Raw genomic sequence first — 15,393 nt, forward strand, 5'->3', positions numbered from 1 at the left:
TTTCTCCTCTTTTGAGAGCAATTTCTCTTCTTTCTTGTTACACTTTATTATTATTATTATTATTATTATTATTATTGTTATTATTGTTACACTTTATTATTATTATTATTATTATTATTATTGATGAGAAAGAATATTTGTAGGTGAAAAATAAAACATTGATTACCGTATCTGTTTGTCATACATTGATTAGGTGAAAATAAAAACTTCGCTAAATAAAGGCTCAGTAGAAGAATATCCCTCAATAATGAAATTAAGAAAGATACAATATAGGAAAATCACTAGCTAGCAGTTACCTATGATGAATCAAAACATCATAAATTAACGCCCAAAAGAGAAGAACTGATCAGGTTAATCGACCTAGCCCTTTCAAGTTCTTATAAGATGATGCACAATCATTGAACACTACACTACTGATCATAGCTCTGCCATATTAACATATAACTTAATGAAGTATCCATGTGCTCAAATATTAAGATTCAACGATTGAAAGTATGTAATATTCATAAGATGAGTACTTCCAAAGCATATCCAGGGAGGAAACTAACAAGGACTAGAAAGATTGAGCAAGCAAGCAATTGACGTGCCTGCTTCTTCAATAAATTAAACTGACAACATAATCAAACTCATCACACGATCTAGTGGGACAAAGCAAAGGAACAAGCAACTTAATTCAAGTACATATGCTAATATCATTTTATGTTCCTCGCGATAGGAACTTCACCTTGGAGCTTGCGTGATTTCGACGACGAAATTGAACCGTTTCTCTTACATCGTAGTTGGCCTATCTCTGCATTCTTTGAAAAATAGCAGCCCTCATCGCCTCTTCAGTTACCAATCCATCATCAATCCTGATTACAGCATCTTGCAGCACCAGCTCCTTGACCCTAGTCACGCTCAAATGATGAATTGGAAATTCTAGCTCTCTCAGTGTATCCATCAATCTTGCAGCAGGATAATTAATATCTGGGGACTGTACTCGAATCAGACCGTCCGATCCCAAAATCTTCACATCAACTTCCACTGCATTATTGGACATATAATTTGGAGGAGGCCTTATGTGATTCACCATTGTGCTGGTGCTTTGATTGTCATAAATGTTTGCACAACTTGAGATTTTTGATTTCTTGGATACTACTTGTAGATTTGCTTCCAATTCATTAACTCTTCTCTTGAGCTCTTTGATATAAGTGACTGCATCTGCAAGCAAAGAAGCTCTGTCCATTTTTGACACATTTGGAACCACAGATCGAAGTGCGTAGAATCGATGATTAAGCCTCTCTCTTCGCTGCCTTTCTGCTTCTACATGGTTTAGAGGTGATTCCTTTCCACCTGGCTTTCTTCCTCTCTTCTTGAACTCGATATGATCCTCTCTGAATCCAGCATCTGAATCAGAACGCCCCGAGTCGGAAGATGATCGGCCCTGGCCGAAGACCTCTTTTTTATTCTCTAGAGAAGAAGTTCTCTCCGTTTGAGGACTTGAAAATAACCCAATATCAAGGAGATTAGAAACATTACAGTTTGGAATTTGAGGTTGAGATTCATGGTTGGACTGCTTTGGAACCGGATTTGCATTAATTTCTGCACCGAAAATTGATTTGGCTAGTTGCACTAGGCTCCAATCTTCGCTGATAAAAACTGGGGAACCCAATTCAAGAACCCCAGATGGAGTTGAAACACAGACGAAAGTCTGAATTCCATGCATCCGAGCTTCTGTAACTCTTTCGCATTCGTAAATTTGTAGTTCAGGATCACCTGTCAACCAAATTGAAGAACCAGAGGTAAATGCTCTGCCAAGAATTCCATCGCCAACGGCAAACACTCGTGTTACCGACACTGTGTAGTACCATTCAGCAACATCACCATCAACCAATCTGTCCATGTCCGTATCCTCAGTGAAAAGAGACTTTCTTTCAATATTGAACCCGAATTTGGGATGGTTTTGCTTGTTGCTATCCTTGCTTGCGTACTTTTTATTGCCGCGGAAATGACCATCACCCCATGATAACACAGGGCGGCCACTAGCATCCTTTGATGCCTGCCAGAAGATTGAGTAAACCCACCATTCTGGCCGGCTATAAAGGAAGAATTGGAGGCGTTTTTGAAGCGTTGAAGAGGTTTCTTGAGTAAACGAGATGAGTGAAGAGGGGGAAGAGGGGGACAGTATCTCATCCATCGATCAATTTTCTTTTCTTTCCTTCTTTCTTTGGTTTTTTTGTGGCTTCTCTGCTCTATTTCACTGTGTTTGATAGAGTGTGAGAGACTGAGGGTAGCACAAATTGTAGAAAGCCAAAAATTAATTAATCGTAAATGATAGAGAAGTGAGGTTATGTACAGAGATTTCTGCTTATAAATAGACTTCCGCTCAAACAGTGTCTTTCGTCATGCACAATTTTCACTGTTTGTCAACATTATCACGATAGTTTCTTACAAATATGATGATCCCCCCATTTGGCATAAACTAAGTTCTGGTTTCATTGAATGTTGTCACATCAATCGTATAATGATTTTGATTGAGATTTCTGGTGACGTTTAAGGGCCATTAATTTCTGTTTTTGATTTAACCCCTTTTAAGGACTTTGCTTCGATACGAGGGAAGATCCATGACTTGATTTTTTTATTTTTTTATCAGAAGTGTTTGTACATATATTATCTGCAACTAAAAAATATCAGCCTTTCATTGTATGACACCATGTAAATCCAGGCGGCGGATGACTTTTAATTATGTATATTTTTTAATTAATTTTTTAAATTTAATTTATTAATATTAAATTTTTTTTATTAAGTTATCACACTTTCATAATATACATTTTAAATTTAAGAGATTAATCTAATTTAATAGATCCAATGCTATTGGGTTTGGTGTTACAGTTAAATCTACTTAAACTTGGATCATGTAAGTTTAATATTATTATTTTTATTATAATAAATATTATTAATATTGAAAAACAACCACATATTTGATTTGAATGGTAAAATTAAAAACTATAAGAACTTGAGTAAGGCATGTTTAATATTATTAATATTATTATTTTCATTATTATAAATATTATTAATAAATTTGAAAAAAAAAATTACTAGTATTTAAAAAATCATAAATTTGATTTGAAGGGTAAAATTAAAAATTGTTGTTGTTGTTGTTGTCATTGTCGTTGTCGTTGTCATCGTTGCCGTTGTTGTTATTATTATTAAATTTTTAAAAAAAAATATTACAATTAAAAAAATATAAATTCAATTTGAATGGATTAAAAACTGTAAGAAGTTGGATCAGATAAGATTAATATTATTATTAATATTATAAGTATTATTATTTTTATTATTATTAGGGGAACCAGACCCTAAAAACTTGGGTCTGATTGGGGCGTCAGACCCAAGTTTATAATCATTAATATTATTTTTATTGTTATTTTTATTGTTATCATTTATTAAATTTAAAAAAATATATTATTACTATCGAAGAAAAACCACAAATTTAATTTTAAGGGATAAAAAACTATAAGAACTTGAGTTAGATAATTTTAATGTTATTATTAATATTATTATTTGTATTATAAATATTACTATTGATATTATAATTAATGTCATACGTCCCTCACATGGCGTCGCTTGGTGATTTTTTTCATTTCATTTGCTTGATTTAGGGTCTTGAGAGTTGTCACTCGGGAGTCATCACCTAGTATTTAATTGAGGGCTACTAGAAAACCCGAGTGTACTGGTCCCGAGTGTACTGGTCTTGTTAGAGATTTGAGGGTAAAGGATTGGTTGTAGCTAGAAAAGGTATTAGCATCCCTAACGCACCCTACCCGAGATAAACTACTTCGTGATTTAAAATGATTTAAAATATTAGTCAAATTCTAAAGTTTTAATGAATCTGTTATTAAATTCCAGAATATATGTAGATTTCAGAATATATGTAGAAACATGTTCTATATTATCATGAAAAATACAACATGATTTTATTTATCCTTAAAATATTTAACCATATTCAAATTTATCACTTAATTCTTTTTTTATCTTTTTGATTTTATAATTCAATAACATACATAAAAAGATACAAACACACATGTATCAGTATTTTTTTACTGTAATATACTCACACACACCCATAACTAAATATTACAAAATAATCAATGTTCAAAACAATCCAAATAACACATTAAACAATTTAAATTTACAAAAAAAAACTAAAATTATGAACAATATCAGAAGCCCCAAGTCATAGGAACAGTGTTGTGAAGCCTTTACGTTGCCTAAACAGTGGCGGCGAGTTTTCTCCACGAGCCACCGCCACTAGCGGTGTGTGGGTTAACGCGCCACCTCTAAAAGTCCAAACAAACAGGGGGGTCTGCAATGACCTCCTCCCCTCTTCCCTTTCTCGCCGGCAATGACTTGCAAAACTAGAAAACACACAAACAAAGTTTCCAATTCTCTCTCTTTTTAAGATCTGCTTCTCCCTCCTTCCTTTTTTCAGATATGTTTTCCTTTCTTTCTTCCTTTTTCTAGAGGCTGATGGCTCTAGGGTGAGGGCTGAGGTTGCTGTGCAAGCCAAAGTCCGTTACAAAGAGGCAGAGGGTCGTGGCGGTGCTTATGGTCAGTTGCAGAAGATAAAGAAAGAGCGGGGGCGGTCTTAGCTGGCCTGTGGCCATTGCTGTTGAGGAAAACAAAAGGAAAGCAGACATTGATGATGGAAAAGGAAACACTACTGCTGGCCATTAGGTTGGAGGTCTGTGAGATGACGTTGGGGTTGTCGCTGCTGGAAAAAGAAGAAACCAGAGGGCAAAAGTTGAGGGACGACTGCCTTTGGCTTGCTTTTGACAAAGGGCCAAAGGAAAGCTGATCACCGAGAACGGGTGAAGAGGATGGTTGATTTGGGATCAAGGTTGGAATGGGAAAGGGGAAGTTTTGAAATGGCCAGGGGTGAGAGTAGCGGTTGGAGGTTCTCTCTTTGGTTTTTGGTCTCTAGAGAGGGAGGCGACCCTGGTTGATTCTTGAAGATAAGGAAAAACCAGAGAGGGGAGCTGCTGCGTTTGGAGGAGAAGAGAGTGTCTAGTGGTTGGCCTCTCTAGAAAAAGGAAAAGGAGGCTCTCGTTTTTTTTTTTGGGTCTAGGAGAAGAGGGGTGGTCGCCCCCTATAGATGAGTTAAGTTTAGGGTTTATTTGTGTTTCTTCCTTTCAAAATCCCCCCCCCCCCGAGCCAAATTCTTCTTCTTCTTCTTCTTTTTACTGTAAACTAGTATTTATAGGCAAAATATTGTTATATCTTCAAACTAGTCCCTCAACTTTTCTTTTCTTTTCTTTTCTTTTTTTTTTGTAGATTTTGATTTTTTTCTTTTTTTTTGGTATTTTTGAAAGAGATCAATATTAATGTCAACTCAACAAGAAAAATTAGTTATTGTAAAACTAACATGTTAAAAGTTGAATGCGTTTAAAATACCTTTGAAAATTTAAATTCTTCTGAAATGACGTTGAAAATGCTAAAAGTGATGCAAATATATCAAAAATATATTTTTTAGGTTTTTTGTTGTTTTTTTTTTGCTATTTTTTATTTTTCTAAAAAATTATCAAAAATATAGGTCAAAAATTGAGTAGCAACAATTAATATTATAAATATTATTCTTGGATCAGACGTGCAGCCAGACCCAATGCTCATGGGTTTAACTTAACACTCTTGGATTCTAATTTTTTTATACATTTTTTATGCCAAAGAAAATTAGCTCGTGGCGTAACGCAGGCCACCTCACTAGTATATATCATATCTTGTCAGCCAATAAGTTGCGGTAAGACTAGTATTATTGAATTAAATTATTAAAAAAAAACTAAAAGATAAAGGGTTCCATTGTAACATTTCAAAACGTACTATTTATTATACTAATATTTTTTTTCTTTGATTTTTTATTAATATTTTATTAATTTTATTCTTTAATATTACATTTATTTTTTATTGGGTTATCTTACTCTTATAACATAGAAGGCGGGTTAACCTGGTTGACCCAAGTTTTTCTTCTCAATTTTATCTTTTAATATTGGGTTGATTGAAAATTAAATTTCATGATTTGTTTTATTTGCTTTCTATTAGGTTATTCTGACCTCATGACTAGGGCATAGTGTTTAACAGATTAATCCAAGTTGACTTGGATAATTTTTTGTTTTTTTAATTGAATTTTTTTCTAATTTCATCATTCAATATTGGGTCTATTAAGAATTAAGGTTTATAATATATTTTAATTTGCTTTTTATGGAGATATTTTGGTCTCATGATCAATCAGTTTTTGATACTTTTACCCCAGTTAAATCCGATTGTTTTTATGATTTTTTAAAAGTTATTTTGGTCTTATGATTCGGATTACAAGTCCTTCAACATTAAATTTATTTTTATTGAGTCGTTGTCATCCTTTATCAGGGTCGCAGTTAACCCAATTGACTCTCTTTTTTTTAATTGAGTTTTTTTTTTAATTTTATCATTTAATATTGTGTTTGATTAAGAGACTTTATCATTTGTTTTGGTTGGCTTTTTATTAGACTATCTCGGTCTCACCCGAGAATGGTGTTTAACTAGTTAACCCATGTTGTCTTTACTTATTTTTGTGTCATTTTTTAATTATAATTTTTACAAATTTTATCATTTAACATTACGTATGACAAGGTCGATTTGGAATTGAGCCTCATGAATTGTTTTAATTTACTCTTTATGGGGTTATCTTAGTTTCATAACTAGAGTCATAGGCAAGTTAACATAGATTAAATAATATTATTTTTTTATTTTTTTCTATGAGTTTATCTCACTATCATGACCCGAGTCATGAGTTTAACATATTGATTCAAGTTGTTTTTTATGCTTTTTTAACCTCATCTTTTAACATTCGGCTTATTGAGCTTTGAGAATTGAAATTTATACTTCGTTTTAATTTGTTTTCTATGAGGTTATCTTGATTTATGGCTTGAGTTACAAATTTGACAGGTTAACTCAGGTCGCTTTTTCATGTTTTTTAATTAATTTTTTTCAATTTCATCCTTCAATATTGGGTTAATTGAGAAGTAGACTTTATAATTTATTTTGATTTGCTTTTTATATATAGGGTTATTATAGTCACATAACCTAGATCGCAAGTTTAACATGTTAACTCGAGTTAATCTAAGTCAATTCAATATATTGTTATTTTATTATTAAAAAAATCTTTTTAAAAAATTTTTAGTCAAATTATATTTTTACTAATTGTTTGGGTTATTTTCAAACTCGTAAAATTAATATCTACACAATTTAATTTTTTTATTAAAAAATATTAATAACATTTAAATATTTTTTAAATTCAAGGAAAATTTATCCCAGCATTTCGCAGGGCTATTAAATAATCTAGTTATTATTCAAGAGGTTTAGAATTCAATTTTTTTTAAAAATATATATAATTTAATATTCTCGTACTAATGGGGCGCAGCAATCCCATTGAGGAGATGTACCGAGTTCAGAAATATAAATGCAAGTCAATCTTGGTTCCTAAGTACTGAAATTTTATTTGGTCGGAATGGTCGGTTTACTGAGTTATTCCTGGTTCCAAAGTCAATTCTTCACATTCTTGTAGTTGAACTATAAACATTATGATAATTAACATCAAATATTAAAACTTTATTTTAGAGTGATTAGCTTGAAACAAAATTTAATAGAAAAGGCAAATTATTGCCTGTAGCCAATCATAAATAATATGGGACTAGGCTGAGAGCTTGTGATGAGTTCGTTAGTATAGTTCGCCCACTAACATATTTGAATGCAAATACCATAAAAATCTATCTGAGTTTGGTCCTGGCAAACAATCCCAGTAGTTCAGTCACCAATTAGCATGCATAGGCTTAGCTTTGATCAATTAAGATATATTTTTTACTAATGACAAGTTCTCCAACATTACTTCGCAACGTGTAGAATTTTTATTTCGCTAAAATTCAATGTGATGATTCTTAAATTCGGACATCTATATTGCGGGCGTACCTTGAACAGACTTAGCAGGTGTAACTTGTAGAAGTGGCAATTTACTTGTACTTATTAAAAGGGTAGATATAGTTTAAGATTAATCTCCACCCCAAAGACAAGTCTCGAGCATAATTAATATCCAATGCATATAGTTTTAACGAGGATATTTATGACTGAATGCATCCTCTTTTTTCCATGTTGACTAAATAAACCAAAGTGAACGAGCACCGAGGAAAATCAAAATCATCCCGCGTGTGCTAAAATTAACTTGACCCTCCTTAGAAAGTATTAACTTGAGGCTTTTCAACTTGACAAATAATTTAATCGAACCGCTATGATATAACATAATTACAATGTCTTAATTATTATTGAAGACTTATTAGTTCAAAGCGGTTCGATTAACTTGCATGGTGTGGGTAGTAGAGCTCCTTCAGCGTCACCTAATACATCACCATTTTTCTTAATTTCAATCTGTCGACTGATTAGTTTAAAGCGGTTCGATTATCATAGCGTACGTGGATAGTAAAGCTCCTTGGCGTCACCGAATACATCACCATTTTTCTTAATTTCAATTCGCATGCCACTGTCTTTAATAGAAGACCTTAAAAATGGGAAAATATATGGTTTCCATTGTCGTTGTATATTGGTTATTTTTCGTGTGCACACTATGGCACATGAAACACGCCCTCGAGTTGGAAAATTTTTATTTTTTCTTTATTGAGGACAGGACAATCTTAGGCATGCAGTTGCTTTCTCTCTCTCTCTCTCGCACACACACGCACAGCTTGTTAGTGGATCCCGCACATGATATTGTCCCTAGCCAGGGGATGAAAGAGCCTGCCAAGGTCTCTTTACACATTTAGTTTCTGTGAGAAACTAATTCTTGGATACAGCAGATAAAATGATCGTACAATGGAGAATTAGCCCACCAAGCACCTGGAAAAATAAATGGAAAAAGGGTGAAAGAGAAAGAAAATACCTTCCTGTCGTGAACATCATGGTTCTGGTGTCCTCGTGCCTGTTATTACACGGTTTGCCTCAATGACCTTAATCACGTCAAATGATGTGCTCAAGACTATTGGTACACGGTTTGCCTCTTGTCACATGTCCTTTCCTGTTCTTTTCGTTTTTGGTAGCAAATACATTCAGCAAGGCATGGCTAGTGTAATTGCTATTGAAACATCCGAACAGCTTGGAGTCCGAGGGGTTTAAACGCACAAAATATATAAATTATATTTTGATGTTTTTTTATATAATTTAATTTATTAAATTGTAATGAATTTTTAATATAATTTTAGAGTTTTATTAACTAAATAGTCACAACATTCTATTTTCTTTTCTAAGTAAAAATTAATTAATAATACAAAGTTGAGTTTGTGTAAGTTTTAAGTATAATATTCTTCTACTTTAAAGTGTATAAAAATAATATAAACTATATATTAAAATCTCCATTTATTTCTCTCATGGTTTAGTGTATACAATTCAATTTCAATTGGATAATCAGACAATAAAAAATAAAATTCGCATTCCAGACATAATTTTGTTATTTTAACAGGAATGAAGAATTAAACTTAATAACCTCCAATGACAATATGACAGGTCAAATGATTTGCTCCGTTATATTATTGCAATTTTTCTTTCTCCTTTTGGTTTTTCCTTTTGATAATGATATTTCTACATATTTTACACAAAATTAATTTGCTAGAGAGTTCTGTGAATAGAATGGTCAAAAGAAAATGATGATCATCATGCATATGCTTGATAAAGTATCAAGCCTAGATAATATGAATATAGTTTTATTTTCAAGCTTGATATCTTGGTTCAGCTACATACTAAAATTAATATATGTGAGTTTGTTAAGACACTAAATATAATATATTTGGATTTAGCTATGTATTGAGTTTAAATATTTTTAAATTTGTTAAAATTCTATATTCAACTTATTTGGGTATTGAAAGTACTAACTCTTTTGATGTTTTGTTAATTCTAAATACTTCTTTCAATCAAATTAAATAAGTTAAAGGATGTTATTTTTTTTATTAAAAGTACTTTTCAGTTCTTTGTAGAAAGTAAAAGTATTTTTTTTTCCTTAATTCTCCCATCTCTATCTTTCTCTATCTTAACTTTGAATACTTTAATCGGTTAATTACCATAAGGCTAAAGTAATGAATTCTCGAAGTTCCTTGTCTATTGTTTTAATATGCTAATTATATATTTGAATACGTAGGTGTTTGTTAGCTAATCTATTTGTTCTTATGAGAAGAATTAAATTTACAGGCTTTTTTTTCTGAATATTTATAATACATGAGATATAAAAGGATATTTGTCCCGGGACACTTTCTTCATTATTTTTACCATAGTAATGTTTATCATATTATTTTTTAATTGTTAAAATTTTCTAGGTTATGAGTTTGAGAAAAGTCAAAGACAGAGCCTACTAAAATGAGCATAATTGATCCGACTGTCACAAGGAGAGAATTGGAGACCATATGACAATCTATGTTCGATATGATACATCTCAATAACCTTTTAACTGCTTTTTTTGTGAACATTAATAAAACATTGTTTGTTCACAATAATAAAACAATGGCAGGGCTAGTGAGAGTTGCATATTGCCAAACCGCCCCCTGCAGCCCATAAGTATCCTTCAAATATAAGGCATGGTCTTTCACAAAGGGGATAGGGAATACGCATGAGACACAATCAACCATTTTAACACTCCCAGAAGACTTTTGAGAGTAAAATTTCTGAGAGAGAAGAACTCCTTTAGAAGAATTATGTACTTAGGTCCTTGAGAAACAAGAAAGCTGAGAAATAATGACGGGATGATGAAGTGCAACATGTTGCATATAAATTTATGAACTAGACAGATAAAAAAAAGCTTGTGAAGAAATTTAAACGTTTTAAATATATATAATCTGAAAAAAATGATTATAAATTTAAATTATATTCGATAAATAAATTAAACTCAAATTGATCATAAGATTTTACAAACTCAGTTCTACAGGGGTATAGTTTGTTGTAACTAGGCCTAATTCAAATCAGGCCGGAAGATATATTGTTTTGCTATTTTAATTATTTTCCTAGCTCCTTAATTTTAAATTTTAATTAATTTTCGTATTTTTTTAATTGTTTTTGTAAGGTCGGTTTTTATCTTTGTATAAACAATCAATATGTTATTTTATTAATTACTGACTTTTCAAAAAATATCATAGTTTTTTCTTGTTATTTTTCCATAATTAAGTATTATAAACTTAGGGTTCGAGAGCCAAAATCCTAACCTTTTTCCACGATATATGTTAGGAATCCCCCAATAGAAAACTCCTTGCTGATTGCTTGAATTATAGTAGCAACCATAGACGTATTGTTGCCATTAATAAGCAATTCATTAACATAAATTAGCATATAGATCCTCACTTCCTTCTCCTGGTAAATAAAACAGAGTTAATCTAAAAAAATAAAAAAATAATAATAATGAGAAGTCTGTTTTGGAAACAACAAATCCAACGGAACACTAAAAAATGAGATGACCTCTCAGAGCAAGCTCTAGGAGCTTTTTTGAACCCATAAAGAGATTTTTCGAGTTCGCATACCAAGTCAGGTCTTTGTGTGGATCCTCAAGCTCCTTGGGTTGTATCATCTTCATTGAGTGTTCCATTTAAGAAAGCATTAGAGAAAACTTATTGCCTTGGATACCACTGATTCGAAATGGCAAGTACCAAAAACGTACGTATAGTCGTAGGCTTGATTGCTAGACTAAAAGTCTCTGTAAAATCAATGCCGCGCTGTTGATTCAAATCCTTTAACCAATCTAGCTTTGTACGTCTCTCCCTATTGCCATCTGCAAGTAATATAATATGATATACCCACTTGTTGCGAACCACATTTGCTGCTATTGGTTTGGAATCAAGTAAATAACCATATTTGCAGTTATTTTTAAAATGTTTTTTATTTAAATATATATTAAAATAATATTTTTTTATTTTTAAAAAATTACTTTTAATATCAACATATTAAAATATCTAAAAATACTAAAAAAATATTAATTTTAAATAAAAAAAATAAAAAAAATTATTTTTTTTCAAAAACAATTTTAAAACATAAACCCAAATAGGAATTTTACAACGCCAGCAAGACAAAAACAATTTTAAAACATAAAACCAAATAGGAATTTTACAACGCCAGCAAGATCATGGTAAGGCTTTGAGTGATATTGTATGTGTGTTTAATCTTATACCATGTATTTCTCTTTAGTTTGATGCACCAAATAAAGTTTGTACAAGCAAGAACATTTTCTACGATCACTTATATATCTTTGATAGTAAAGCATTTGTGCACATCTTTATCTTTAAAAGTAAAGTATTTGTGCATATCATTAAATAAAAGGTTTAAGCTTAATATGATTACCAAACAATGCATTTTTCTTAATTATGATCTTAAATGAGTTTGACTATAGATTACATGTTTAGTTAATAAGAAACTAGTAAGAATCCAAGACATTGTGTACAATGAATATCGAGTTATGCAAGACATTGAAAAGATAGAGAAAGCATTGTTTCGGTGCACTTTAAGTCTAGTTAACTTGGGTCCAGTTTCTTTAACGGATTTTCCAACATGGATTAAACATGATGTTTAAGATAACCAATAGGGTCTGAATGATGCGGATGCTCCCTTACAAGATAAGATAAATGATGAGACTAGTAGCAGTGTTTCCGCTAAATGTTCCACTCAAGAGGTCGACCAAATCTTCTATATACGAGGATGTGTTAATGCCTAATTAACTGGGGAGAGCCCGAGTGTTATGCTATGCTGAAGTCATGAAATTAAGATGAACATAAAACATAATAGCTGATGCCATGTAAAATGAGATGCCGTCATTACATGATAATCACTTTTTTAAGCTGGTGAAGGTGACTAAAGGTAAAATAACTTTGAAGAACAAGGGCGTTTATTGGGTGAAGCAAGATGAAAACACTTCACGACTATGGTATATGAAGCTGGACTTACTTTTAAAGGATTTAATTAAAAAAAAAAAAAAGAGTTGATTTTTATGAGATTTTCTCTCCAGTTATAAAAATGTCCTCTATTCTTATCGTTCTTGGCTAACAGCTAGCTAGCCTAGACTTAGAGATCGAATAAATGGAAATAAAAACTACCTTTTCTACATGGTGACTTCAGGAAGAGATTTACATAAAGAAACTATATGGTTTTAAGGTCAATGGAAGATAGGATTACACTTTTTAGCTAAAAAAAAAGGTTTATATGATCTAAAGCAGGCACCCAAATAATCAATACAAGAAATTTGAGTTAGTTATTAGATAACAAGTACAAGAACTATATTGTAACCTAGGGGCCAAAAGGTCTCAGGACCACTTAGTGTTTTCAAAACAACTCATAATCCAAGTATTGTATTTAAAGGAATTGTAACAACTCAGTTTTTCAAGCCTAAAATAACAATAATTTCTTTTAAAGATACTTGACACATATTGTGTCGATAATTGTTGAACATGTTCTCTTAGATCATCAAGATACAATCCATACATCAACAACAATCAACATTTTATTTAAAAGTGAATCTTACATAAACTCATAATATTATGTTTAAGTTCACATTAAAATTATGCATCCATAAACATGAGTTTGTATTATATCCTACAAATAGTCATCATAAATTTAAACTAAAAGTATATAATAATAGCTATACATTCAATATATTTATTCATACAAAATATATCATCATTTAGAATGCAACTACATGATTCTTTGCAAAACTAGGTTCCCGTGTATTGGGTTTTCTAGGCACCTTGTTGGTGTGACATCCTTACTGTAGTACAAAACATTTATAAAAATGCGATTATTTAATAATAATAATAATAATATATAGTCTAGCAATTTAATAAAGCATTAACATTATCTCATGTTTGAAGAGTGATATTTGTAGTTCCTTTATGTTCTTGGTATAAATAACTTGCAGTTTATATAAATGCACAAATTCTTACAATCAGCCTTAATCTTAAATTTGGCCATCCTTTTAAGGCATCATTTGTCAAGGTTAACCAATCACTCACCCAAGCCATCCACTTCAAATATCATCAACCAAAGCTAATCAATTGTTTGTCCCGGTCGTCCATTCGGATGCCATTAGCCGAAGTTAATCATTCATTTATACCGGTCATCCATTCAGAAGCCATTAGCCAAAGCTAATCATTTGTTTGTCCCAGTCATCCATTCGAATGTCATTAGCTAAAGTTAATCAATTGTTCATCCCAGTTATCCATTCGGATGCCATTAGCCAATGGTAATTATTCGTTTATCCCGATCATTTCTTCGAATGTCATTAGTCAAAGCTAATTAATCGTTTATCCCGGTCATCCCTTCAGATGCCATTAGCTGAAGCTAATCATTCATTTGTTTTGATCATCCCTTTGGATGCCATTAACTTTGTCCCGGTCATCCATTCGGATGTTATTAGTCGAAGCTAGTCATTCATTTGTCCTGGTCATCCTTTTGGATGCTATTAGCTGAAGCTAATCAATTGCTTGTCTCGATCATCCCTTTGGATAAGTCGAAGCTAATCATTTGTCAACATTTAAGCATGTGGCAATTTGATATTTGAATTAACACAATACGGTAACATTCATGATAAAACATTTTCGTTATTCAATGTTATTCAAAAGGAAGGTGAAAACCACCTATCTACAGTAGAAGTTCTACTTGTAATCCTCTGTTATTGTTATTGCACCATACCGGTGTATCCTCTTATAGTCACAGGCTCATCTCATAAATTTTTCTCATTCAAGGATATGTTTTATAATAATCATATCAACAACTAATAAATCTTTTCTTCAATCATTTCTTTCTTTTATGTCTTATATTTTTCTCATTACTTTCATTAATGTTGTCATCATTTATCCAACCATAGTTATCATTCCTTTCTTTATATTTAAATTGTTTATTGTCTAGACATTGGACTAACCATTGCTGTCTTAATATTAAATTATTAATGTCTAACTTCTTTTCAGATTTTTAACTATATATAAAGTTATAAAACTTCATTTCAAATGAGATTATTCTCATTTGAAAGCTAAGGTACGGGTTACAACTTCTCTAAAGGAAGGAGAACTCATTTCTGCCTCTAAGATAGTCAAAATTATTTATCAACAAATATTGGCTTGTTACTATTCAATTGTTATTGTCTTGATATTAAATTGTTACTGTCCGACCTCTCCTCATATTTTTAACTATATCTAGATCTATAGAACTCCATTTCAAGTGAGATTAGTCTTGTTGGGAAGCTAACACACGAGGCTACAAGTTCTTTGAGAAAAGAGAACTCAACCCTGTCTCTCAGTTAAAATTACTCATCAATAAACACCAGTTCTGCCTCTCAGTTAAAATTACTCATCAATAAACATTACCTACTGCCCTACAAGG

The 15,393-nt window shown here is 31.7% G+C and overlaps 1 protein-coding gene across 1 annotated transcript; it reads right to left on the minus strand.

Annotated features, from left to right (window-relative positions):
• Positions 1 to 486: 486 nt before the first annotated feature.
• Positions 487 to 2,333, minus strand: LOC105124199 (transcription factor MYC2-like). Its single transcript, XM_011024107.1, has one exon. It carries the CDS (start codon positions 2,174 to 2,176, stop codon positions 785 to 787), a length of 1,392 nt encoding a protein of 463 aa, XP_011022409.1. The 5' UTR covers positions 2,177 to 2,333; the 3' UTR covers positions 487 to 784.
• Positions 2,334 to 15,393: the final 13,060 nt, after the last annotated feature.

This window comes from Populus euphratica, unplaced genomic scaffold (genome assembly GCF_000495115.2).
Source record: "Populus euphratica unplaced genomic scaffold, PopEup_1.0 scaffold4.1, whole genome shotgun sequence".
Lineage (NCBI taxonomy): Eukaryota > Viridiplantae > Streptophyta > Magnoliopsida > Malpighiales > Salicaceae > Populus > Populus euphratica.

Bases quoted from the DNA above. Each gene is read 5' to 3' on its own strand.
- LOC105124199 (XM_011024107.1), bottom strand. From the start codon at position 2,176: ATGGATGAGATACTGTCCCCCTCTTCCCCCTCTTCACTCATCTCGTTT.